The sequence below is a fragment of the Juglans microcarpa x Juglans regia genome, chromosome 5D, assembly GCF_004785595.1.
Source record: "Juglans microcarpa x Juglans regia isolate MS1-56 chromosome 5D, Jm3101_v1.0, whole genome shotgun sequence".
NCBI lineage: Eukaryota > Viridiplantae > Streptophyta > Magnoliopsida > Fagales > Juglandaceae > Juglans > Juglans microcarpa x Juglans regia.
This window is the reverse complement of record NC_054602.1, coordinates 19,212,050-19,238,887: the sequence shown is the minus strand read 5'-3', so window position 1 is coordinate 19,238,887 and position 26,838 is coordinate 19,212,050. Positions and strand designations below refer to the sequence as shown.

General features: G+C 37.4%; 1 protein-coding gene and 1 non-coding gene across 6 annotated transcripts; one reads left to right on the top strand and one right to left on the bottom strand.

Moving 5' to 3' along the window:
- Nucleotides 1–583: 583 nt before the first annotated feature.
- LOC121264776 (universal stress protein PHOS32-like) lies at nt 584–12,527 on the top strand. 5 transcript variants are annotated; one of them, XR_005940561.1, is made up of 3 exons: nt 584–1,310; nt 12,250–12,342; nt 12,468–12,527. XR_005940561.1 is itself a non-coding variant. In XM_041168076.1 (2 exons), exons 1-2 carry the CDS (start codon nt 650–652, stop codon nt 12,479–12,481), a joined length of 675 nt encoding a protein of 224 aa, XP_041024010.1. In that variant the 5' UTR covers nt 584–649; the 3' UTR covers nt 12,482–12,527. The 5 variants fall into 5 exon arrangements, 2 of the variants coding, with proteins under 2 accessions (XP_041024010.1, XP_041024009.1); XR_005940560.1 differs by having other exon boundaries at nt 12,250–12,367; XR_005940559.1 differs by having other exon boundaries at nt 12,250–12,372.
- Nucleotides 12,528–18,102: 5,575 nt separating this feature from the next.
- Nucleotides 18,103–18,209, bottom strand: LOC121266655. Its single transcript, XR_005940876.1, has one exon. It is a non-coding gene; the product is annotated as a small nucleolar RNA R71 (small nucleolar RNA).
- Nucleotides 18,210–26,838: the final 8,629 nt, after the last annotated feature.

Here is a 26,838-nt window from a genome sequence, read left to right as displayed (position 1 = left end):
GCTATTTTAACTATAAAATTTTTTAAAATTATAAAATTATTTCTCCTAAAATGATGTTTTCTCTCATTTAATAATGTACCTGCACATGCAGTTTTTAAGTGGAGACTGCAAATATAATTTCTCTGAAAACATGTCAAGAGGTGTTAAGGCAGTTTTTTTTTTTTTTTATTATTAATAGTAACAGATTTTGGAATAATAGTATAAAACATATTTTTTTAAAGAAGTTTTTTTTAACAGATTATTTTTTTTTACAAATTTGCATTTTATTAAAATTGAAAAAAGAGACCGAACTAGATCGGAACTAGTAAAATCGGATGTATCGATTTATAGAAGTAATCAATGCATAATTAATTTTTAAAATTTTAAAATCGATACATATCGGTTCAATCCTAAATTTTATTCAAAATCGAATTGGAACGGATCAGTTTCACCGCTATTAGCTATACAAAGCTTAGTTGGAAACTTTTTCCGATTTCTTTTTTTAAGAACAAAAGTCCATACATATTATATTCATGGGCTCGTTTGGGCCTGCTGAAGCCCAACTGATTTCGCGCGCTCAGCTTCCAAAGAGAGGGAGTTTCGTCGACTCTACCGCAACCGCCAGGTAACCCCAACTCCCAAACTCTAAAACCCAACAAGGACAAATTCTATGACTTTTCCCAATCACCCAAAGGATACAGCCACCGCCATTACGGTGCAACCGTCATCGCCGAGATTCCTGATCAGCGGAACCTCCAACCCTGGTGACCAACGCAAGATCGGGATAGCCGTCGATCTTAGCGACGAAAGCGCCTTTGCCGTCAAATGGGCCGTCCATAACTATCTGCGTCCCGGTGACTCCGTCATCCTCCTCCACGTCCGACCCACCGGTGTCCTCTATGGCGCCGACTGGGGTGCCATCGACCTCTCCCGCCACGACGAGCTTTCCCAGCAGAAGCTCGAGCACGACTTCGACGCCTTCACCGTCACCAAGGCCAACGACCTCGCCCAGCCCTTCGTCCACGCCCAAATCCCCTTCAAGATTCACATCGTCAAGGACCACGACATGAAGGAGCGCCTCTGTCTTGAGGTCGAGCGCCTCGGCCTCAGCACCGTCATCATGGGTAGCCAAGGTTTCGGCGCCTCACGCCGCGCCACCAAGGGCAGGCTCGGTAGTGTCAGCGATTATTGCGTGCACCACTGCGTCTGTCCCGTCGTCGTTGTCCGCTTCCCGGACGAGAAGGATGGGGCCGAGACAAATCACGGTCTAGTAGCAAAGGCTTGTGTGGACGATGAGCTGGAGTACCATAATGCATTGGATAAGCAAACTGGTAATCCTGTTTATTTCCTTAGTTAAACTTAATTTTTTTTAAAGGATTGAACCCTTTTTTTATAGTCATTAAAAAAAAATGAGATTTTTTTTTTTTAAATAAAAAATAAATTCTGGAGGTTTACTCTCTTATTATTCATTGCTATATTTGCGTATGATTCTTTATTTTTTTTTTAAGTAGTTGCATATGATTCTCTATGATATAATTTGGAGATAATATGTAGATCCTGCTCGTGGAAGAAACTAATTAGTTTGCTCTATGTTTTTTATCATATACATTTGATAGAAGACTGTGCCTGTTATTTGACATTGGGTGCAGTTATCCTGATGCCAAAGTATTGTGCAGATTATTATACTTATGCTTTCTCCTTCAGCTTTGTTTTTTTCTAATTTATTTATCATCCTTCGTAATTGCAAAGAAAAAAAAAAGGACTTTTCTGACTAGTAGTTTTAGCATGCATTCTTTTGGTTTTAGATCTAATTTCACACTGAACTTCAAACCCTAAGGGTTGGCTCAAGTGGTAAAGGCCTTGGTGTAACACCCCAATGAAAGGTCCAAACCACATGACTTATACTCTAAAAGGACTAGTTAAGGATATAATTGGAACCTCTATTAAAACCTTATAAAGAGCAAGAACTTCTCTTTCCCAAGCAATGTGAGATCTCATACACTACTTACCCTTATCCTTATCATATGGGGTATCACAATCTCAACCCTTAAATTCCCGACGTCCTCTCGTTGTGCCAGTCCATCGTAGGTAGTATGACTCAAGTCCCACAATTCTGGTCGGAATAAGCTCTGATATCATTTGTAACACCCTAATGGAAGGCCCAAACCACATGACCTATACTCTAAAAGAACTAGTCAATGATATAATTGGAGCCATATTGGAACCTTATAAAGAGCAAGAACTTCTCATTCCCAAGCAAATATGTGATCTCATACCCCACCTGCCATTATCCTTATCATATGGGGTATTACACTTGGACTTGGGGGTATGCTTTCCCTAGGTCTAAGATTCAAATTCCTTTGGATGCAAACAATCTCTAGGGGTCATCGGATTGTGAGATTCTCTCCTTGAATTACCCGATGTGCACTTGCGGGAAACTCTTTACCAAGAGCCTCTGCACCCCCGGGATTAGTCGGGACACTGTTCCGGAAACCTGGTGCCAATAAAAAAAAAAAAAAAAATTCACACTGAACTTCAGCTTGTTTCAATGTTGTTAAAACATGGTGCAATTGCAATTGGTGTTTATTTCTGACAGGTTTATTGATCTTGTTTCCCCCTAAGCATTGAATCTTTTATTTTATTTTTGTTCTGGCACTAGAAACCCTAAGCGCCAATAGCAATTTGAACTCCAAGAATTCAGTTTGAATTTTAGCAAAAAACAATTGTTGTATTGTGCTTTGTATAACTTACATGTTTTGGGTAATAGATGTTGTTTGTGATTTATTTAATTAAAATATCCTTTTTTTTCCCTATAAAAAAATCCTTTATCTAGCAAGAAAAAAAAAATTAAAACGTCCTTTTGTCTCAACAATTACACATAACTTTTTATTTTATTTTATTTTTTATTTTTTTAATGACAGGGAACCACCCCATGGCAGAGCCCTTAGGACTCACCCATGGGACCTAAACAATTACACGTAATTGTGCCCAATTAATACTTTCCACTTCATAGCTTCTTTTTCTTTGAACTTTATAGTAAATCTTTAATTTTTTAAAGTGTTGCGTTACTTATCAGACAAAAAATTTAAATGTCTCCTTCAGCAAAAAAATAGATTCTTGTTGCAATCACTTTTGCTGAAGTGTATATTTTTTTTTTGATAAATAAAAAAAATGTATTGATCAAAGAAAGGCAAAGCCAATACACAACTCTGATGCCCTAACTAGGTAGGCACATTAGAGGCAAGAAAATCATGAAGGGCCATGCCATTAAAATCCACAGCAATAGCCCAACTCCATAGAGTTCTAAAAAATAAAACTTTACGCTCCTCCGACGATCTTTCCTGGTCTTCGAAAGTCCGCTCATTCCGCTCTTACCATAAGCACCACATAATGCAAAGAGGGATCATCTTCCAAATTGCTTTAATTGGTTGCTTGCCTCTTATGTTTGACCAACTAGCCATAGCTGCCTCCACGGTCTTCGGCATAACCCAGGCCATATCCAGTCGAGCGAATACCACATTCCAGAGAATCCTTGCTGTATCACAATGCAGGAGGAGATGCTCTACCGACTCTCCCCCTCCTCTACACATGCAACACCAGTCTGCAATAATAATCCTCCTTTTCCTCAAGTTATCAGTTGTGAGTATTTTACCCAAAGAAGCAGTCCATATAAAGAAAGAAACTTTAGGAGGTGCTTTGTGTCTCCAGATCTTTCTCCAAGGGAACTGAGTATTAGACTCTTGAGAAAGGGCCTTATAGAAAGAAAGAACGAACGGAAAAAGTACCTTTGCCTGCGAGAGTCCACACATAACATCCTCTTGCCACTTGTTTTGTCTCATAGAATATATGAGGCCATAGAAATCTTCAAGTGTGCTTATTTCCCAATCCTGTGCTGCCCTACTAAAATTAATGTTCCAAAGGATCTGTCCCCCGATATCTCCATAACTTCCGCCACTGAAGCATCCTTAGCACTTGCAATCTGGAAAGAGAAGGATACAAATCTTGTAAATCCCTATTGCCACACCAAACGTCTCTCTAGAATTTGATCCTCGAGCCCACACCCAACTGAAACTTAACATAACAGCTAAACACCCCCCATCCTCTTCTTATGTATTTCCACAAACCAACTCCATATGCCCCACTTACTTCTCTAGTACACCAATCCCCCCATAAACCACCATATTTCTTCTCAATCATCAATTTCCATAAACTGTCTGGTTCCCTGGCAAATCTCCACAGCCACTTGCCTAATAACGCTCGATTAAATACCCTTAGATTTCTAACCCCCAAACCTCCACCAGAGATAGGGCGACAGACCTGCTCCCACTTTACCAGGTGAAACTTGAACTCCTCCCCAATACCCCCCCCCCCCACAAGAAATCATGCTGGAGCTTCTCAATACGGTCCCGCAAAAAGGTTTTTCGTTGTTCCCGTCATTGATGGTGCTAAGTTAATAGCATAGTAGTCTTGTGGTGGCGATGGGCCATACTAAGGAGTTGTCCATAGACTCCAAACGTTTCACACTTGTGAAGGAGGGGGGTAGTTTGATTATTACGAAGAGGGGTTGGAGGGTGGTGGCTAACGTGGTGTTGGGTCCTTCAGCGATACAATGGCTGGCGAAAGCGATGGAGGTGTGCACAAACCTCCACCGCCACAGTCCGGGAAGGCAGCCGTAGTTTCATAGCCCAACGCTGTTCGAATGCTTGAAGATGATATTTGACGGCGGTGGAATATGGTAGTGGAGGGAGGAAGAACTTCATTTTTGTTCCTGAGGAAGAGGGTAGGGGCTGGAACAGGATGGGAGAGGCTTTGCGGGACTGTTTCTTGGATAGAAGTCCCCATGGTGATGGGCAAGGGAAAGAGAAGGTAGCCAAGGTAGCCATGGTTCAGCCATTGCAGCACTCATGCAGGGAGGCGTTGAGGTTGGAACAGCCGCCTGTGTCTCAGTTTGGGTACGTTGGCACACTGGGTCAGAGTGGCACGTTTTCAGGACGAGACTGACTGAGTGGTGCATCCAGTATAGTGGCAGGGTGGTGGTAGCAAAGGGGGCGTGGCAGAGGGAGAGAATATGAAGATCTTATTGGAAGCAAAGACACAACTTGAAGATTTGCAAAACAAAATAGAGTGGTTAATTAGGAAGGAGATGGCGTCTAATAACAAGGGACCAAGAGGGGCTTCTCCTACAGGGGGTGGGTTTGTGGGTGTCGGGCCTCAAATAGCTGGGTTTGAGCCCAGACTTCCATCGCCCTTTTCTAAGGATAGCAGGCATGTGGTCGTATTGGGCCATAGTGGAAGTGGGCCTAGTAAGCCCATTTCGGAAGTAAAAAACAATTGGAGGGTCTGTTTGGAGGGTTACCCGAGACCCATCTCCAACGGTACCTCCACTTGCGTGTCAAGACCAGTATCGGAAGCAGCGAGGCTCACGGTGGGAACTTTGCCGGTGGCCCAGACGGTGCCGGTGATGGTGGTGGAGCAGATTCTCCCTTCGCGTGAACCGGAAAAAGAAATATTGAAGGTGGGTCATGGAGAAAGAGATATTGATGGAGGAGAATCTCCCCTCACAGCTAGGTTCACAGTGGGTCCTTCGCCGGTGGCCCAGACAGTGCCGGCGAGGGTGGTGGAGCAAATTCTCTCTTCGCGTGAACCGGAAAAATTGATGTAGCCAGTCAATTTTTTTTCCAAATGAAGGACTTGTCGGAAGACAGAACATACCAATAGAGACTTTGGATTTGTCATCGGCACAATTTGAATAGTGTCGAGGGAAAGGCAGTGCAGAGGGGTTTTCGTAGAGGTTTACAGGGCCCAGTGAGAAGGTACTGGAAGGAGGGACTTTGAGGATTGTAGAACTTGGGGAAGACAGTGTAGAGGGGTTATCGTAGAGTTTCACAGAGCCCAGTGCTGACATAGTTTTGGTTCCTGAAACCCAGGTGAGCACTTTCCCTACTGAAAACGTGGTGGTCAATATGGGTAAGGAGGTTGATTAGGAAGGACAGAATCTGTTTGGAGGGGAGGGAGAAACAGGTGATAGAGAGCCATTCCTGTTAACTTGTTTGTTTCCTAATGAGTTTGAAATCTCTGAATGGGTATTCAAAATGGTTAAGGATATTCAACATGTGGTGGGAATGGAGAGTGTGGGTTATGAAGAGCAGTTTATGGCCCTTCTCACAACCATTGAGGTAGGTCATTCTTAGTCCAAGAAAACTGGTTCCAAGAAGCAGAGGGAACTTAACAGACTTAAATGGTCTCTGAATGAGGGTAGCTCAAGTTGAGATAGGAGCAAAGGGAAGGGTACGCATGTTTCTTTATGAAGCCAAAAATTTTGGAATGTACGCGGGTTGAACGAGGTTAATAAACGCTTTCTTATAAAGAATTTGCTACGGGATTGGAAAGTGGATATTGTGTGTTTACAAGAGACCAAGTTGAAACTGGTGTCTAGCAAAATAGTGAGAAGTGTGTGGTGTTGTCCATACACGGGTTGGATATATTTGGCTTCAAATGGGGCATCAGGTGGGATTCTAGTGATGTGGGATAAAAGGGTGGTGGAAAAAATGGAGGAGTTTGTAGGGGAATACACAGTGGCTTGCTCCTTTAAGATGTTGGAGGATAATTTCTTATGGGCGTTTGCATGTATTTATGGACCAAATGCTGACAATATCAGACATTATCTGTGGGAAGAACTTGCGGGAGTGTACAGCTGGTGGGACCTCCCCTAGTGCATAGGTGGGGACTTTAATGTGGTAAGATTTCCTATCGAGAGGTCTGGTAATAGTCGGATTTGTCCAGCCATGACAGAATTTTCATACTGCATTTTTTATTTGAATCTGGTGGATTTGCCACTGATAGGTGGGCCTTTTACCTGGTCGAATAGTCAGACGTGGTCTCAACTGGATAGATTCTTATTATCGCCAGGTTGGGAAATTCATTATCCAGAGGAATGCCAAAAGAGATTACCACGACTATTTTCGGATCACTTCCCCATTTTATTGGATGGAGGTGGTATCCAAAGAGGTTGTCGCTATTTCAAGTTCAAAAACATGTGGCTCAAAAGCGAAGGCTTCGTGGTAAGGGTAAGGCAGTGGTGGTCCTCTTATCAGTTTTTTGGCACCCCCTCTCATATACTTGCAGGCAAACTAAAAGCTCTAAAAAATGATTTAAAGCTTTGGAATCTCCAATCTTTTAGAGATATAGGGGTGCAAAAGAGATCCAGGATGGAGGAATTACAGAACATTGAGAGGATCATTGAAGATAGAGCTCTCACCGCAGAGGAAGTTTCACGTAAGGCAGAACTTGTCTCAGAGTTGGAAAAGGTATTATCCTTGGAGGAAATCTCGTGGCGTCAGAAGTCAAGGGCACTTTGGTTGAAAGAAGGGGATCGAAGCACAAAATTTTTCCATAGAGTGGCTAACTCTCATAGGAGAAATAATACCATTGAAATGCTTAAAATCAATGATAGTGAAAGCACGAAGGCTTCAGAGATTCGGGAACATGTGGTGTCTTTTTATGAAAATCTATTTAGAGAAGGCGAGGGGTGGAGGCCAAAATTTGATGGACTTGGTTTTGATTCTATTGAGCCACAGACAGCGTCTTGGTTGGAAAGATCTTTTGAGAAAGAGGAGGTGTATGAAGTGGTTAGAGGAATGGCGAAAGATAAAGCTCCAGGTCCAGACGGCTTCTCAGTGGGTTTCTTCTAAACTTGTTGGGAGGTTGTGAAAGAAGACATTATGAATGTGTTCAAGGAATTATTTATGGCGGGGATGTTCAAGAAAAGTCTGAATGCTACATTTCTTGTATTGATCCCGAAGAAGATTGGTGCATTGGAACTAAAGGACTTTAGGCCCATTAGCCTCATAAATGGGGTATACAAAATTATCTCCGAGGCGTTTGCAAACAGTTTAGGGATGGCCATTGGTAAGATAATCTCAAAGCCACAGAATGCTTTTGTAAGGGGTTGTCAAATTCTAGATTCTATCCTAATTGCCAATGAATGTCTGGATAGTAAGTTAAAGTCTGGTCATGCAGGGATTATCTGTAAACTAGATATGGAGAAGGCATATGACCATGTAAATTGGGACTTTCTCTTGTATTTATTGAAGAGATGTGGCTTTGGGGACAAATGGTGTAGGTGGATCAAATGGTGCATTTCAACGGCAAAATTTTCAGTTTTAATCAATGGCAACCCAAAGGACTTTTTCAACAGCTCATGAGGTCTAAGACAGGGAGATCCCTGTCCCCTATTTTATTTGTTATCATCATGGAGGCTCTGAGTAGGATGTTATCGGCGGTGGTCAGTCATGGGTTTTTGTCCGGATTCGTAGTGGGTGATTCGTATAGGGTCTTGATCTCGGTTTCACACCTATTATTTGCAGATGAGACACTAATTTTCTGTGAAGCAAAGCAAGACTAACTCCGGGCTTTGAAGGCGCTTCTCTTTTGTTTTGAAGCAACGTCAGGGCTAAGAGTGAATTTTGATAAAGCAGAGTTAGTGGCAGTTGGGAACGTCAGTAATTCTCGACAGTTGGCTAACACACTTGGTTGTAAGGTTGCTTCTTTGCCTATGACATATTTGGGGCTACCGTTGGGGGCAAAATCACGGGCTTCAGCTATTTGGGATACATTTATTGAGAAAATAGAACGAAGATTGGCAGGGTGGAAGAGACTGTATCTGTCGAAAGGAGGCCGGATGACCCTTATCAATAGCACTCTTTCTAACTTACCAATGTATTTTTTGTCTTTATTTCCAATCCCAGCTTCTGGCGGAGATTGAAAAACTATATCGTGACTTTCTATGAAGTGGACTGGGAGATGAATTCAAGTTCCACCTAGTCAGTAGGGATAAGGTGTGTAGACCAATTTCCTCAGGTGGGTTGGGATTAAAGAATTTGAGAACATTTAACCGGCCACTTCTTGGGAAATGGCTTTGGAGGTACAATATGGAACCGGAAGTTCTCTGGAAACTTGTGGTTGATTGCAAATATGGCAGGGTATGTTGGGGGGGGGGGGGGGGGGGGGGTTGGTGTTCTAGTGAAGGGAATGGGTCTTCTGGTGTGGGGATGTGGAAATACATAAGAGAGGGTGGGGGGTGTTTTCTCGATATACTAAATTTATGGTGGGGAAGGATACTCGTATAAAATTTGGGAGGGACATTTGGTGTGGGGAAGAGGCACTCATGGACTTGTTCCCTTTGGTTTTCCGAGTGGCACGTGACCAAGAAGCTTCCATGGCGAATCTCATGATTCGTTCAGGGGACCAAATCCAATGGAATATATTCTTTAATAGAGCAGCCCAAGACTGGGAACTAGATAGTTTCGAGGCTTTTTTCAGTTTAGTGTATACTACAAAGTTGAATGGAAGGTGCAGTGATAAGCTGTGGTGGATGCCAGCAAGTAAGGGTATCTTCTCGGTGCGTTCCTTCTATAAGTCCCTTACCTTACTTCCAAATACTCATTTCCCTTGGAGAAAAACTGTGGAGGAATAAGGCAGCTCCCAAGGCACTCTACGACAATCTACGAAAGCCTAGGATAATTATTCCTGGTTGGTGTTGTATGTGCAAGAAAGCTGGGGAGATAGTGGATCATTTTCTGCTACATTGTGAGATAGCTAGAGCCGTGTGGAGCGAAGTGTTCAGTCATATAGGGTTAAACTGGGTGATGCCTGCTACAATGGTGGAATTATTGGCTAGTTGGGTGATACCGGGTGGAGTTCCACAAATCAAAGTTGTGTGGAAGATGGTTCCTAGCTGCATTATGTGGTGTATTTGGCGAGAGCGTAATGAGCGGACATTCGAAGATAAGGAGCGGACCTTAGAGGAGCTTCGAGCTTTATTTTTCCGCACCTTATTTCTTTGGGCTATAGCTGTAGATTTTAATGGTCTAAATATACATGATTTTCTTGTTTCTTTTATAGCAACTTAGATAGGTCTTACCTCTAGTATAACTTCTTGTGTACTTGGACTATGCCTATTCTTATTAATACTATCGTTTACCTATAAAAAAAAAATATAGATGGAGGATTAGTTTTTTCTCTCCCCTTTTTCCTTGTTCAAATAACATTTTTTTAATGGTTCAAATCTTTAAAGTGATTTTATCCTTACGGTTCAATGCCATATTCGAATTGTCTTAGAATTTTGCCTGCCCAAGATCTCCTATCACCTTTTCAAGTTTGGCAGTGACAACTTTTCCTCAACCTTTCCTCATCCGAAAGAATCCTAATCTCCTCCCTACACCTCAAGGAGAGGCTTCTTCTAACAATCAACATTCTCAAAGATTTTTACATTCCACTTCTTCAGGTTATCCTTCAAAACTTTAAACTTACGTGTCAACATAAAACTTGGGGAGCCGGAAATTTGATAAGATGAACACCACTGTCTCACCATGTCTACAAATCTATCAGCTTTTATCCTCATATTTTCAACCTCGAAATATTTGTGACCCTCATGGATTCTCCCACAATCCATCAAAGTGTGAAAGTGATCCGAACATACCCTCAGTAATCTCTTTTGACACAAATCAGGAAAATGAGCCTCCCAGGGAAGTGAGACATCACAATGTTCTCTATTTCACATCGAGTTCAGTTACTCTCTGTTTCAGGGTAGAACTGTTTTACAGTGTTGTGCTGTTTGTCAGAACTACTATATTTTAACAGCATGGTATATGGATTATTGTATTACTGAAAGGGTATAAAAGGTCATAGTGGTAAGAACAGAGGCCATTCTCCCTTTCTTCTCTTCATTTGTCCAATTTCTCTTGAAACATGACTCTAAGTTGAAGTTTTCAAATACGACTGCCATTTCTGTGCTTATGGGTTCTAATCCAATCTTGATTTTTAATACAATCACCATCTAACTTTCATATTTCTAGGCTAAGCCAATTCATCTTCTGAAGCTTTTAATTACCATTCTTCGGGTGGTACTTGAATTCACCTATCTACTCTTTAGGAATGAATTCACTTTTTCCTCTCGTCGACTCCAAAGAGTGATGCATGCGCACACACGCACAGGCGCGCACGCGTGCACACAGAGATCAATAAAGCGCCTCTTTTGGGTGACATTTCAAATGCTTTAGTTGATATCCCTTTGATTGGATCCTGTAGGTTGCATGGCCTGTACTAGTTTAACTTGGCATTAATGTAAATGGAAGATTCCTCTTTGTTGTTGAGATCTTGTATGTAAGCAATTGTCTATAAACATCATTCCTTAACTTATTACCCATTGTTACTTCTTTGGTGTGGGGTGGGAGTGTGAGGGGCATAAAAGTTCACATTCTAATGTTATTATGCATGTGCCTAAAAGTTGACGGAACCAATTACATAGAAAGGGGAGTCTCTCTTAAATAGAAGAAAACAAAAGCCACTGATCTCTCACTGAATTTACCTTACCCCATTTTGCTTTCACATACTTCCTTGTATTTGGGCTATGCCTATTTACTTGTTTCAATAAGAGTTTTTCTTACTTATAAAAAAACATTACCTTATTCCATAAAAACAAGATGGAAGGTGTTGTCATAGATTAATATCCACAAAAATATTAATAAAAAAAGCAATTCATATACAAAATCATGGAAGAACGCATATTCTTTTCTGTTGTAAAACCTGAAGATTCAGAATGCAGAAGAAGAGATTGCTGAGGTGGAGGAGTGATAAATGTAGGATGTTGTATACTTTGCACCATATGAGGTTGCTGTTTGTCTGGTAAGAACCTCAGAAAGAGATTTATCTCAGGAAAGATTGTTGGCAGTGCTGTTGGTGTTCCTGTTCATTCATAGCAATGCAGGATTGACTAGCTGTCATGAGGATGGATAGATCATATGGCTCATTTCTGTATTTTATGAGTTAAAGTTGGATGGAGTTCTTTAGGAGTTCTACGGTTGTATTTTTAATTAGCCAGTGGGGAGGACTTCCGCTACATGCACAGTTATACCATCTGGATGAAAGTTAATGTGTGCTTGCTCTCTGTGATAAAATGGCTGTTTAATGTGGGAGGCTTTCATTTCGTAGTCCTTAATCATCTGATCACCTTGCTACCGGTGACCTAAGAATTTTGCAGTATGCTTGTCGTAGTTCATTTTGTGATAAAAATATTATTACTTTATACGTTTTATACGATAATTAACTGTTGTTCAATTTTTATATATTTTGTTAGTTATATTCTTTGATATTTTTTATCTTTTTTCTTTCAACACCCTTTTAATCTTTTCTGCAATCAAAATCTCTACTCCACCACTGGTTGGTTTATATGTGATTGTTGATGTTGAGACTCACTTTCATGACTTGTAGATGTGGACAAAGCCTCGTGAATAGATATGGTGGGGATGCTAATGTGTTCCTCGGAAGATGTTTGACTGTTGAAACTTGAAATACTCCTGCTTGATGTGTAGTCTAGTCTTGTGAAAAAGTTTGGTACTGGTCTCTGCTTTTACATCTTTATCACTGCCTTTTAATATCTATGAAGTTTGGAATGAAGCGTGACGAACGACTTTTTCTTTTGCTTTTAGGTCTTCCAGAATGATAGGCTGCACTCTATTCTTGTTATATAGAATTTTCCTTTTGGAGCCCTTTTGCTGGTTACCGCATGCTTTCAGTTTTACAACATCGAGAAGAAAATATAATTTTGATATGGCTATTTCTATACATGATGGTTGTACTTGTCGCTGCTCCTTTTTGAACAAATAGCAAGATGTGGAGACAAACTTCCTTATGGTGGTAATATTTGATGCAATTTCATGGGAAAAGAAAGAGGTTTTCATAAACTGTTACATGTTTTGGTCACGGAATGACAATTCCTAGGAATGGAATAGCCATTCTTATTCCTTAGTTTGGTTGTAACATTAGAATAGAGCATAGAATATATATTATTACTTTGTTGGGTATACAATTTGATGGAGAATGGAATCATATTGTAACCAAGTTTTGTACTTATAAAATACCCTTGAGGGAAAAAATCAGGAATATGCCTACCGTGGCAATGATAAATGTCACATAAATTTGGTTTATTCTTTAAGGTAAATATGAAAAGTAAAATGTTGTAGAGACTTGAATTTTCAATTTTGCAAAGACTTTTTTACATGCAACTTAGATTTTACGATAGAAAAAAGAGCCAGTATGTGGTGGTTAATTTCTAGAGCTCTTTCCTTTGTCTTGTACATCTAGTGCATTACGATGGATGGGGGTGTCTATCTCAAGAAGTCCGAAGGTCAAGGATCACAGAGTTCATTACTATGATAAACTATTTTTGGAACAATTCTCTTGAAGCTCGAAGTTAGATGGGCTTGCTTTAGACGCTCTTGATTCACAAGAAGCGGGGTAGGTAGAGATTTACAAAGTGGTAATGGATATGGGGGGCAACAAAGTTCCATGCTCGGACGACTTCTCTATGGCTTTATTTTAAACTGGTTTGGAAGTGAATCAAAGATGATACCATGAGGGGTTCTATGAGTTCTATGAAAATTGAAAGTTTGGAAAAGGCCTCAACACAACCTTCATTGCAATCATTCCAAAAGAAATCAAAGATTATAATCCTATTAGCTTGGTGAGTGGCTTGGTGTGTGGGATGTAAAATGTCCTCTCAAAATTCATGGCAAACAGATTGATCATAGTGGTGGAGAAATATTATATCAAAACCCCAAAATCCTTCTCTTAGAGCATTAGCATTGATTTATCTATATGCAAATGCAAACACGTATTTGCATAATTAGACCATTAAATTTACTACAGTAGATGCACTATTCACTCCTCATGCTATTTTATTAATTTTTTTTCTCCTTCCACTCTCTCTCTCTCTCTCTCTCTCTCTCTCCTCTTCTACCTTCCTCAACAACACAACCTTCACCTTCATTTTATTTTTATAATATATTATATTTTTTATCATTTTATTATATTTTTAATATAATATATAAAAAATGATATTTTATTATTATTATATTTGTATTATTAATGCCAAATGTATGTAGCGGGTGCTAATTACAAAAAATATATATATAAAAATAATTTTAGAAAAAAAAAATTAATAATAATATACAAATAATATTTTTTTTATTATTATTTTGACTTAAATATTGCAAATGAAGCTTGGGTAATGGGCACAAGTTAGGAGAGCCGAGGATTTTATGTAACTAGCTAGATATGGAAAAGACCTACGACCAAGTTGAAGATTTTTGCTCAATATGCTATTGTGATGTGGATTTGGAATAAAATGGTGCTCGTTAATCAAACATTGCATCTCTACTGCAGGCTTCTCTATTTTGGTGAATGACACGCCAATGAGCTTTTTTAAAGCTCCTTGGGACAAGGTGATTCTCTATCTTTATTATTGTTTTTCTTATAATGAAATGTTTTAGCAAACTAACCTCAGGTGTTGTGTACGATAAATTTTTATTAGGATTCTCATACTCTAGGTGGGGGAGCCAAATTTTGGACCTCTCAACATATCTCATCTAGGGGTGAAACATTTTCAGTCCAGACCGGAAAAATCGATCGGATCGAACCGAAAATATGTGTGGTCTGTTTTGGTCCACAATTTGTGGGGCCGAAGGGGTTCAGTCCGGTCTTGGGGTCTGTAAGTTTTGGACTGGACCGGACCCAAACTGACCGATTGAAATATGTATTTTTTTAAATATTATATATATAATATATTATTTTATATAGTAGTTGTATAAGTTAATTATGTAATTTTCATCTAATCTATTATCATTAACAATATAAAATGTTAAATAATATATGCTATCAATTAATAATGTATCATAAATCATATGATAATATATGTAGATATATAATACATTCATTCATACTCTACTATTTACACTTAATCACTTAATTAAAGTAATTAGGTAATTTTTTTTTTAAATACCTAATTTGCAAGCAAGCATGAATAATCTATATACAATACAATTATTTGATATTCATTAACTATATATAAAATGTAAGACATTATTACTAATTAGTGGCAAAACTAGAAATTTGTTATTTATTAGTGGTATGCATTTTGTTATTTATAGTGGAATATATATATATATATATATATATATATATATAAGTTATATATAAAATTCCGTTTGATGTTAACAAATAACTTTTATCAAAATTGATAATTAGGCATTTAAAAATGTTCAAGTTGGATAATACAAAAAATCACATCATATTTTCTGTTCACGTAGTTTTTTTGTGGAGAAAAACAAAATGAGGGGACTTAAGAAATGATATAACAATAAAAGCTTTTCAGGATGTATAGAAAAATATATCTTTTAACTTAAAAAATAAATATTTTGAGTTTAAATGAAAACTATACATCGCCATATCTTTGAGTTTTTTTTTTATATATTTAGATTTTGGTGGGAAATTTTTGGATTTTAAAAAGCCTAGATACTTTTTTTTTTAAAATATATTTTTGTGGAGCTAGAAGATCATAGATATATTTTTTTAACTAAATGAGGAGTTTAAGATTTTGTAGGAAGCTGGGGAGGGGGGACTGGGGAGAAGGGGATATGGCCCTCTCGAGGCTCTATGTAATTCCACCATAATGATGAACGCTCAAGCAAACACGATCTTGTATTGGGCTCATCGACTTCAACTCAATGAAGTCGGGGTATACTTCCTTGGCCATCTATGCTAGATACAGTTGCCATTTGCATTTTGCAGACGCCACATACCTCGAACACGCATGGATTCCTAAAGCCCAGGGGTACGCCATGAGTCCTCTACGCCAACCAAAAATATGAAGTTTTCATGAAGAGCGTATAATATGTACCTTGTGTGTGTATCTTATAAACGTCAAGACGAATAACATGTATTGGACTCTCGGCTTCTATAAGGCAATATCAAAGCATTAAAGTGAGCAAGCAGGAATGAGAATATGAAAAAGCTATTTATTTGTTCACCGGTCTCAACCTGTGACACCCAATGTTGATTGGACAAAAGTTTCATGGTTGAGCCATTCAACTTGGGTTTGTATTTCTTACTATGTAAATTACTTTGTGTATACTGATAAAGTGCTAAAATTGCATGATTAAGCTGCTTAAGTGAATAAATTGTTTAACCAAAAATTGAGTTAAGCACTTAATTATGCAATAGATTATAATACTTGAGTCAATTGATAAATTCTGATATTTTGAACTTGAAAAGAGTTACAATGCAACTCTTCCACACCAAAATTAATACCCCAAATTTTACTTGTCTCATATCTTACTTATATGTTGCAAGGCATTATTGGAAAAGAGTTGTTGACATCTCAATTGTAGAAGGATATTGAAGCACAAGGGTATTCTTGAAAATACCCAACTAGAACGTGCAACACCTAAAAGGAAGATTCTGGAACTTGGCTAAGGATTTGAAATACAAGAAAAAGAAGAATATAAAAAAGAGAGTGCAATGGACGCAGCAGACTCACGCACGCAACACAAGATCGTGGTCTACGGTAGCATAGGATTGTGGTCTAATGGGGAGGAAAGCAGTAATTCAGAAAAAAAAAAAAACAAGAGAGGAGAAAAAGGCGCATAGATATAAAAGGGAGTTGCGATTTTCGTTTGGGGGGTTGTTCTGTTTTTACGTTTTTCAGACTTTTGTTTGGCCAAGTTTTATTCATCAGTGGCTGTTTGGGAAAACTCTGAGGGTGGATAGAATATTTTTCTACCGCAGCTTTGTTTTTGCGCCTAGCAACCCTTCTATGAGTTTTAGTTCTACTTGTTTTAATTTCTATATTTTGAAAATATGATGTTAGGCTAACTTTGTAGCTTGAGTTGTGGGGAGTGTCTCGGTTTGATTTGGGCTTTCGGTTAATGAAATTTCTGTTGGTACGAACTTTTCTTTACTTTGTTGCAAATCAGATTTTGATTTGAGAATTGAAGGACTCTCTTGCTCTTGCTCTGTTGTAGACATAAAGGCACAACAGAGGCTTGAATTTATCAAGGTTTCCTTCGATCAGTTGCTATTGTGATTTTGCTTGGTAATACAAGGAAGGCTTTTAAAGAAATGGTGCATGTCCAAACATAAACTTTTCATTTTCCATAATCGATTCCTTGACTGGATTGATGATTGAGATATAGTACTCCTAAAATTAACTAAAGGTTGGATAAAAAAGAGGCCCTATCCGCAGCTCAAGTGTTTGATATGTTGTCTTTTAGGTGTTAATTTTTCTACAATTTCTAATTCCTTGCATCCATTTCTTTTTTCTTTTCTTTTAGTTTACAAGCATTCAAAAAATCATTCTTTAAAAAAATAGAAAAAAGATCTAAATCATTCTTCATTAATACACTCCATATTAGTACACAAACATACTTGTCATGTTTCTCTTATTAGTTGTGTAAATAACTCTTTCACAAACAAGTTACTCACACAAATGCAACTCATTGCATGCTTGCTCTTCATGAACATTGTTGTCCCTGTAGAAATGAGCATGTAACTCATTCATGTATTACTTTGATAGCTTCTATACTTAGAAGACAGATTTAGAAGACCATCAAGTTTTTGGTGCCGTTGTCAGAGACAACTGATGCTTATCAAAGCATTCCCTTACTGTTAAGAAAACGTTTGCAGTGCTGTGAACCTCTTCACAACTTGGGTGACATTTTTTATTTTTTATTTTTTTCTGATTGTCTTACGTTTTCCTCTATTTTTTGTTCTTGTTTGTATGACTGGTTAGACCAGAGACCAAACTTCTCGTTGGTTAGGACAGACTCACTAGCATCTTTTTACTCAACATCCCTTTCTCTTGAATCATATTCTAACACTCATAGCAGCATGGCTGAAAATGAGAATCATGATTGGAAAGTAGTAAATCAGAACAGGACACTTATAGATTATTTACAACCTGTCAGAACTAGCGCACCCTCATGCATAATCCAACCTTTAAATGCAAACGCCTTTAATTTCAAACCTGAAATGATTCCATTGATCCCACATTTTCATGGCATGGAATCCGAGAACTCTTACCTGCATATCAAAGAGTTTGAAGAGGTTTGTTTTACATTTATGGACCGGATCTGCACTGAGGAGGTTATTAGACTAAAGTTGTTTCCATTTTCCTTGAAAGATAAAACTAAAACGTGGTTGAATTCATTAAGACCTAGAACCATAGGCACATGACAGCAAAAGCAAACTAAATTTTTGAAGAAATTCTTCCCAATACATAGGACAAATACACTTAAAAGACAAATCATGAACTTTACCCAAAAAGATCCCGAAACTTTTTATCAAAGTTGGGAAAGGTTCAAGGATCTTTTAAATGTCTGTCCTCATCATCGTTATGAAAATTGGCGAGTGATAAGTTTTTTTTATGAAAGTTTGACACTTAAAATACGCCAATTTGTACAAACCATGTGTAATGGAGAATTTTTCGACAAAGAGCCTGAGGGAGCATTCAAATATTTTGATTACCTTGCTAAAAATGTTCAATCTTGGGACACAACTGATGTGCCTGATAGGTCTAGGCAAGTTGAGTTTGGTCATGGAAAATATACTTTAAAGGAAGACAATGATTTGCGTGCTGAATTAACCTTGTTGTCTAGAAAAATGGAAGTCATGGAATTGAAAAAAGTAAATGAAGTGCATGCTGTCCCTAAAATTTCTTAGAAGTGTGGCATATATGAGGATCATGGGCATTCAACTAATGAATGTCTCACGATCCCCGTTTTCAAAGAAGTATTGTTTGACCAATCTAATGTTATAAATATGCTATATAAACCATATTCTGATTCTTCTTCTAATTCTTATAACTTAGGATGGAGGAGCCACCCAAATTTCAGCTGGAGGAGTGACCAGAAGGTGGCTCTAGTAACTTTGGCTCCAGGAACCTCTCAACTCACAACTCAAGCACCTTCAATGCAAAAGAAAGGATTTGAGGAGACGGTGCATCAACTGTCAAACACCTTGCAGCAGTTTATGCAAGGTCAAACAACAATCAACAATCAAAATTCTCAAGCAATAAATTACATTCGGAGCACACTTACAAAAATGACTACTGCCTAGAGCTCCCAAGAAAAAGAAAAATTTCTTGCACAACCTCAACCCAATCCACACAATCAGCCACTTCAAGAAGCAGTTGAGAGTTCAAATGTAAGGCAAGTGAAGGCAGTCACTACTTTCAGAAATGGTAGGGTGGTGAACATTCCAACTCAAGGTTCAGATAAGGCTGGTAAGGTCTCTAAACCTGTATAAAATGAGGCTAAAAAGAGTGAGGTTGAACAAATTGAAACTGAAAAGATTTCATGTCCTGTACCTGCTCATTTTCCTCAAAGATTGGTTCCCCTACACAAAGACAAACACCAATATGAAATTTTAGAAATATTCAAGCAAGTTAGGATTAACATCCATTTGTTGGATGCTATTCAACAAATTCTCTCATATGCTAAGTTTCTAAAAAATTTGTGTACTGTTAAAAGGAAATTAAATATGTAAAAGAAAGTCTTTCTTACTGAGCAAGTCAGTGCCATAATTCAGAGTAATACCCCACCAAAGCATAAAGACCCCGGTTCACCTACAATTGCTTGTGTTATAGGAAGTTCAAAAATTGATCAAGCATTGTTAGATCTTGGTTCAAGTATGAATTTACTACCTTATAATGTATATGAGCAACTTGGTTGGGGGAATTAAAACCAACTCCAATAATTTTATAACTAGTTTATAGATCAATCAAAATGCCAAGAGGGGTTGTTGAGGATGTCTTAGTTCAAGTGGACAAATTTTTTTACCCTGTAGATTTTGTAGTGTTGGATATTCACTTGACACCAAAATCTTCTTTTCAAGCACCTATGATTCTTGGGAGGCCTTTTCTTGCTACTTCAAATGTATTGATTAACTGTAGGAGTGGTGTTTTAAAGCTACGTTTTAGGAACATGACCCTCGAACTAAACATTTTTAATATTTGTAGGCAACCTCAAGATTTGGAAGATGTACAAGAAGTCAATTTGCTGGAAAGTATCCTTGAGGAAGAGGCCTATTTGGCATATCAACCCATTGACCTGTTGTTTGAATTAGAAAATATTTTTGATCTCTCATATTTGGAGGAGGATGAAGAGATCCCTTTGATACCGGGCCAACCATTCCTTGTGATGGAGAGAACTTTAATTGATGTTCAGCAAGAGAAACTCATTTTGATGGTCAACAAGGAGCAGGTCACTTTTGATGTATTTAAATCTATGGAATTCTCTTCCGAGATATATTCTTATTTTCAAATAAACGACCTAGAAGTGGTCAAGACCCATGAGACTTATGGAGCTGAATTTCCAAAGCTACCACTTGAGGTATGTCTTACTCACTCTACACCTATTAAATCCAAAGACGAAGAGGTTAAGGAGTGTGAGAGATATTTGGAAGCTACACTATCATTTCCTCCTTCAATAAAACCGAAAGTGGAAGAGCTAAACTCATTTTAGCCAACATCTCAAAAAAAGGAACCACCCAAGCCTGAATTCAAACCACTTCCATCAAATTTAATGTATGCTTTCTTAGGTCAGGATTCTACTTTTTCAGTTATTATTAACAGTTCTTTGAGTGATGTAGAGGAAGAGAAGTTACTGAGAGTCTTGCAGGAACACAAAATGGTCTTAAGTTGGACCATCTCGAACATTAAAGGAATTAGTCCTTCAGTTTGCATGCACAAGATGGTAATGGAAGATAATTTTAAACTGATCATCCAACCCTAGAGGAGATGGAATCCATCGATGCAAGAAGTGGTGCATAAAGAGGTATTAAAGCTTTTAGATGTCAGGATCATTTATCCAATTTCAAATAGTGCATGGGTAAATCCAGTGCAAGTCATCCCAAAGAAAGGGGGGATAGCCATGATCAAGAATAATAACAATAAACTCATACCGACGAGGACGGTAATGGGATGGCGAGTATGCATAGACTATCAAAGACTGAATGATGCAACTCGAAAAGACCATTTTCCCTTACCTTTTATTGATCAAATGCTAGAAAGACTTGCCGGCCACGCTTACTACTGTTTTTTATATGGATATTCAGGTTACAATCAAATAGTCATTGTACCGAGGATCAAGAGAATACCACTTTCACCTGTCCTTACGACACTTTTGCATATAGGCGCATGCCTTTTGATTTTTGCAATGCGCCAACCACTTTCCAAATGTGCATGATGTCCATCTTCTCAGACATAGTGGAAAAAGTTTTGGAAGTCTTCATGGATGACTTCTTGATTTTTTGTCACTCTTTTGATAATTACTTATTTAATTTATCTTTGGTTTTGCAGAGATGTAAGGAGACAAATCATGTTTTGAATTAGTAAAAATGCCACTTCATGGTCAAGGAAGGAATAGTGCTCGGCCAGCGCATTTCCTTCAAGGGACTTGAGGTCGATCGGGCAAAGATAGAAGTTATTGACAAACTTCCACCACCGACCAATGTGAAGGGCGTGAGGAGCTTCTTGGGTCACGCTGAGTTCTATCATCGGTTTATCAAGGATTTTTTTCAAATTACTAAACCTCTCTGCAATTTGTTGATTAAAGATTCTTAGTTTGAATTTTCTGATGAATGCTTTCATGCTTTTAAAACATTGAAAAAAAAATTAATTTCAGTACCTATCATTGTATCACCGGAATGGAATTTACCTTTTGAATTAATGTGTGATGCTAGCGACTATGCTAGAGGGGTTGTTTTGGGGCAGAGAAAAGATAAAATTTTTCATGTTATTTTTATGCAAGTTGGACCTTAACAGAAACTTAACTTAATTATGCTACTACTGAAAAAGAATTGTTAGCAATTGTGTTTGCCTTTGACAAATTTCATTTTTATCTTATAGGTTGGTTCAAAGGTGGTCGTCTACACTGGTCACTCAGCTTTTAAATACTTGTTGTTGAAGAGAGATGCAAAAACAAGACTGTTAAGATGGATTGTGCTATTACCTAAGTTTGATTTGGAAATAAAAGATAATAAAGGTATTAAGAATGTAGTGGCCGACCACTTATCTCGTCTTGAGCTTAAAGAGGCGATTGACGAGGAGAAATTTTCAATTAATGAGACCTTCCCAAAAGAGAAATTAATGACTATATAAGTTGTTTCATGGTATGCCGACATGGTAAATTATTTGGTGTTTAGAATTCTATTGGCCAAGATGATATATCAACAAAAGAATAAGTTCTTCTCCAACTTGAAATATTATTTTTTGGAGGAACCTTTTCTATACCGGTATTGCATGGACCAGATAATCAGGAGATGTGTGCTCAAGGAGGAGATTGAGAGCATACTCAGACATTGCCACTCATTGGAAGCGGGCGGTCACTTTGGTGGAGCAAAAACAACAACGAAAGTTTTACAATGCGACTTTTATTGGCCGACTATTTTTAAAAAAAAATTTAATTTTGTTAATTTATGTGATCATTCTCAAAGGGTTGGCAACATTTCTAGGAAACATGAGATGCCTTTAAACAATATTTTAGTAATTGAATTATTTGATATTTGGGGTATAGATTTCATGGGTCTTTTTCCATCCTTATGTTCTAACAAATTTATTTTGGTTGCTATAGATTATGTCTCCAAATGAGTGGAAGCGGTCTCCTCACCGACCAATGATGCGAGGGTCGTAGTGAATTTCCTGTGGAAGAACATCTTTTCCATATTCGGCTCGCCGATGGCCATAATTAGTACTGGCGGGAAGCATTTTTTGTAATCGTAAATTTGAAGCGCTACTGACTAAGTATGGTGTTACCTATCATGTGGCGACACCATACCATCCTCAAACGAGCGGCCAGGTTGATGTTTCTAATCGGGAGTTGAAGTGCATACTGGAGAAGACCGTGAGTATCTCTGGGACAGACTGGGCGAGAAGGTTAAATCATGCGCTATAGGCATATCGGACACCATTCAAAACATTGATTGGGGTGTCACCTTATCAGCAAGTTTATGAAAAAGCTTTCCATCTCTCCGTGGATTTAGAACACATAGCCTATTGGGCGATGAGAACACTGAACTTTGGTTTACAAACGGTTAACGAGAAGAGAATACTGCAGATCAACGAAATGGATGAGTTCCACAATAATGCTTATGAGAATACTCGGATTTACAAAGATAAAACTAAAATATGACACAATAAGCATATTTTGAGAAGGAAATTCGAAATCAAATAGAAAGTTCTATTATTTAACTCAAGACTTTGATTCTTTCTCGAAAAGTTACGCTCCCAATGGTCAAGACCGTTTGGAGGAGAACTGTGGTAGCCCCTCAAAATTTTTTAAAAACATTAATATAGTACGTAAATAATTATAATTTTTGTTTATATAATTAAAATTACTCTTAATACTTACTAACTTCACTCTTACTTTTCACTTACCTCACATCACCTGACACCCAAATCTGCTTGTTACCAATAAAAGCCATAAACCTTGTCTTTCTCTCTCTCTCATTGGGTAATGCTTCAGTCTCCAGTTCCTTCATCTTTCTGACTTCTGAGTTTCTCTTTTTCTCCCTTTCTGCTATTTCAGTTCGCAACTTTCTCTTTCTCTCTCTTGCTGGGTAATGCTTCAGTTCCTTCATCTTTGTGCGGCAACCTCTCTCTTCCTATTTCTCTCTCTCACTGGGTAATGCTTCAGAAGAACTAAGAAGCCAGCCAGAGGCCAGAAGATAATCATAGACAGTTTGACAGTGACTCTCATTTATTCATTCACTTATTTTGTTGTTAGAGACATTTGTATGCTTTTTTTTTAAACGAAGTAAGCTCAGTTTTATTTGGCTTTTTTGTTTGTAGAAAAATGAGTTCTAATGTTTGGACTCTGTTACTGCCTATTGGATAACTCTGCGGCTCCGCCCGTACTGGTATTGGCAAGAGGCTAAAGGAGTTGAAAGGTCACTGACACACTGCTATACGCTTGTCCAAAAGAAACAAAAAGCCTTAACTCAAATTTAAGATACATGCTACTTGAATACCCTATGTAGCTATGCTGCTATTCATTTATGGCAAATTTTTGCTTTTGACTTTTGACTTTACTTTTGACTTTTGCTATGCGTTTTGTCTAGAACACACCTACTTTGCTTTTGAGTTTTCATTTTGCCATAAATTCCTACCGTGTACCATCTATGTTTTTGCTTTGAATCTGATCTAGTGATCTGGTATGAATTTTCCAATTCTACCGTGATGATTATTTTGTTGCTTTGCTGATAGCTTGATAGAACATTTGCATCTAACTTTTTTGTTCGCTTAGTAATAAATATAAATTATATAAAAAAAATCTAACAATTTTATATCATTACTTATTAGGTATTTTTCGAATTTACTCTTGATCTATAAATTTTTTTTAAACTATCGAAAAATATAAACAAGCCAAGAACAATTGATTCTTTTTTTAAAAAGAAAGACGAGGACAATTTGGAGAGTAATAAATATTTAGAGAGCGCAGTAACAACGGAACATGATGCTTCTATTATTGATGAGCATCCCTCTAAAACTTCAAGAATCCAACCTGAAGATATATATGCTACCTCTTTGGGAAGTGATCTAGGATTACGTCCAAAAATATAAAAGTTTCCTACTAATCTACAAGATGAGATCCAACGTGCTTATATTAAATTTAGTCTATATCAACTTAAACTTTCAGAATATCCATTTTCAAGAATAGGCAATCAACATAGCTGATTTTAATTTTCTTGGTTACAAATATATTTAAATTAGTTGGAGTACTCACCATCGAAAAATGCTGTATTTTGTCTTCCATGTTACGTTTTTTCTAAGAAATCAACGGGCCGTTCAGGATTAGATACATTAACTAATAAAAGGTTTTGACAATTTGGAAAAAGTGAATGATAAAATGAATTGTCCTTTAATAGGACATATGGGGAGAGATCCAAATTCACCACATAAAAATGCTGTAAAATGTTGTGAGGATCTAATGAATCAGTCAAGACATATTGACAAGTTAGTTGAAAAACAAGTATCATAAGAGATAGAGAATAATCGGTTGTGGCTCAAAACTTCGATAGATAGAGTTCGATGGCTTACGTTCCAAGCTTGTGCATTTAGAGGTCATAATGAAAAGTCAAACTCAAAAACTCAAGGTAACTTCATTGAACTGATAAAAATTCTGGTAAATTATAATGATAAAGTTAATGGAGTTTTTATAAAAAATGCTTCACAGAATGTCAAATATACTTCACCCAAAATTCAAAAGAAAATTTTGCATATATTTACAAATAAAGTGCAAAATGTGATTCCGGAAGAAATTGAGGATGTCAAATTTTGTATTCTTGTTGACGAAACTCGAGATGAGTCTAAAAAAGAACAAATGGCTATCATTTTCAGGTTTGTTAATAAAGATAGTTTTATTAGAGAGCGGTTTTTTCATATTGTGCATGTCAAAGATATTATGGCTCTAACTCTAAAAAATGAGATATATGTTCTTCTTTCTCGTTACAACTTTCAAATTGAGAATATTCGAGGTTAGGGATATGATGGAGGAAGTAATATGCGTAGTGAATGGAATGGATTACAAGTTTTATTTCTTAAATATTGTCTCTATGCATATTATGTGCATTGTTGGGCTCGTAAACTACAATTAGCTTTAATTGCAGCCTCTAGAGAAGCCAAACATGTTCATCAGTTCTTTGTTCATTTGATATCTATTATCAATATTATTGTTGGTTCTTCTAAACGTTATGATGAATTACCATCTGCTCAAGCTGCTGAAATTAAAAGTTTGATTGCTTCCAATGAGACTGAGATTGAAAAATGGGCAAAATCAAATTGGTACGCTACAACGAGCTGGAGATACTAGATGGTGATCTCCTTTTCAATCTGTTTGTAGTTTGATGAGAATGTTTAGTGCTACTTGCTCAGTTATCAATACTATCTCAAATGAGGGATCAAATTATTCTCAATGTGGTGATGCTGAAGTGGCTTATATGGTATTAACGTATTTTGTATTTATTCTGATATTACATATGATGAAAAAAATCATAGGAATCACTAGTGCACTTTGTCAATCTTTGCAATAAAATTTTCAAGATATTGTGAATTTCATTAGCCTAGTTTCAACCACAAAAATACTCATTCAAAAGCTAAGAGATGATGGGTGAGATTCTTTACTTACTATGTTAAATCTTTTTGTGAAAAACATCAAATTGATATTCCTGATATGAATGGTCAATATACTAGAGCTCGAAGCAAATCTCGTCGTCAAGTTGACAAGTCATTGACAACAATGGAGCGTCATTTTAGGATTGATATATTTACTGCTACAATAGACTTCTAGTTGCAAGAATTGAACAATAGATTTAACGACATACAATGAAACTTCTCATTCTTAGTGCTGCTTTAAGCCCTAAATGTGCATATAAACCATTTAAAATTGATGATATATGCAAATTGATTGGGAAGTTTTATCCACATGATTTTACTGAGCAAGAAAGACTCATTTTGAGAATTCAATTGCAACATTATGAACTTGATGTGTTGACGTATCTAGATTTTCAAGATATGTCTATATTATTTTATTGACATGTTAATTCGTCTAGTATTAGCTCTTCCAGTTTCTACTGCTACTACTGAGCGAGCATTTTCTGCCATGAAACTTATAAAAACTAGATTGCATACTCAAATGGAAGATGAGTTTCTTGCAGATCATTTGCTAGTTTATATTGAGAAAGAAATTGCCAAGAACTTTACTTCAAAAATGATAATAGATGAATTTTATTTTATGAAAGATCGTCTTCAAGCTTAATTTGAAGGGAAAATCCTAAATTGATATTTCATTTTCTTTTCTTTTTGTAATGGTTTCTAGTAAACTACGCAAATCCTAAGCAAAATTATCTTACAAGATGATTTCTGGACATGTATTTTTTGTATATAATTTTATACAAAATTGTATACAAACATCCCCCCAAACACCAAATTCTAGTTCCGCCCCTATTTGTGGTGACCCGTGTCTTTCC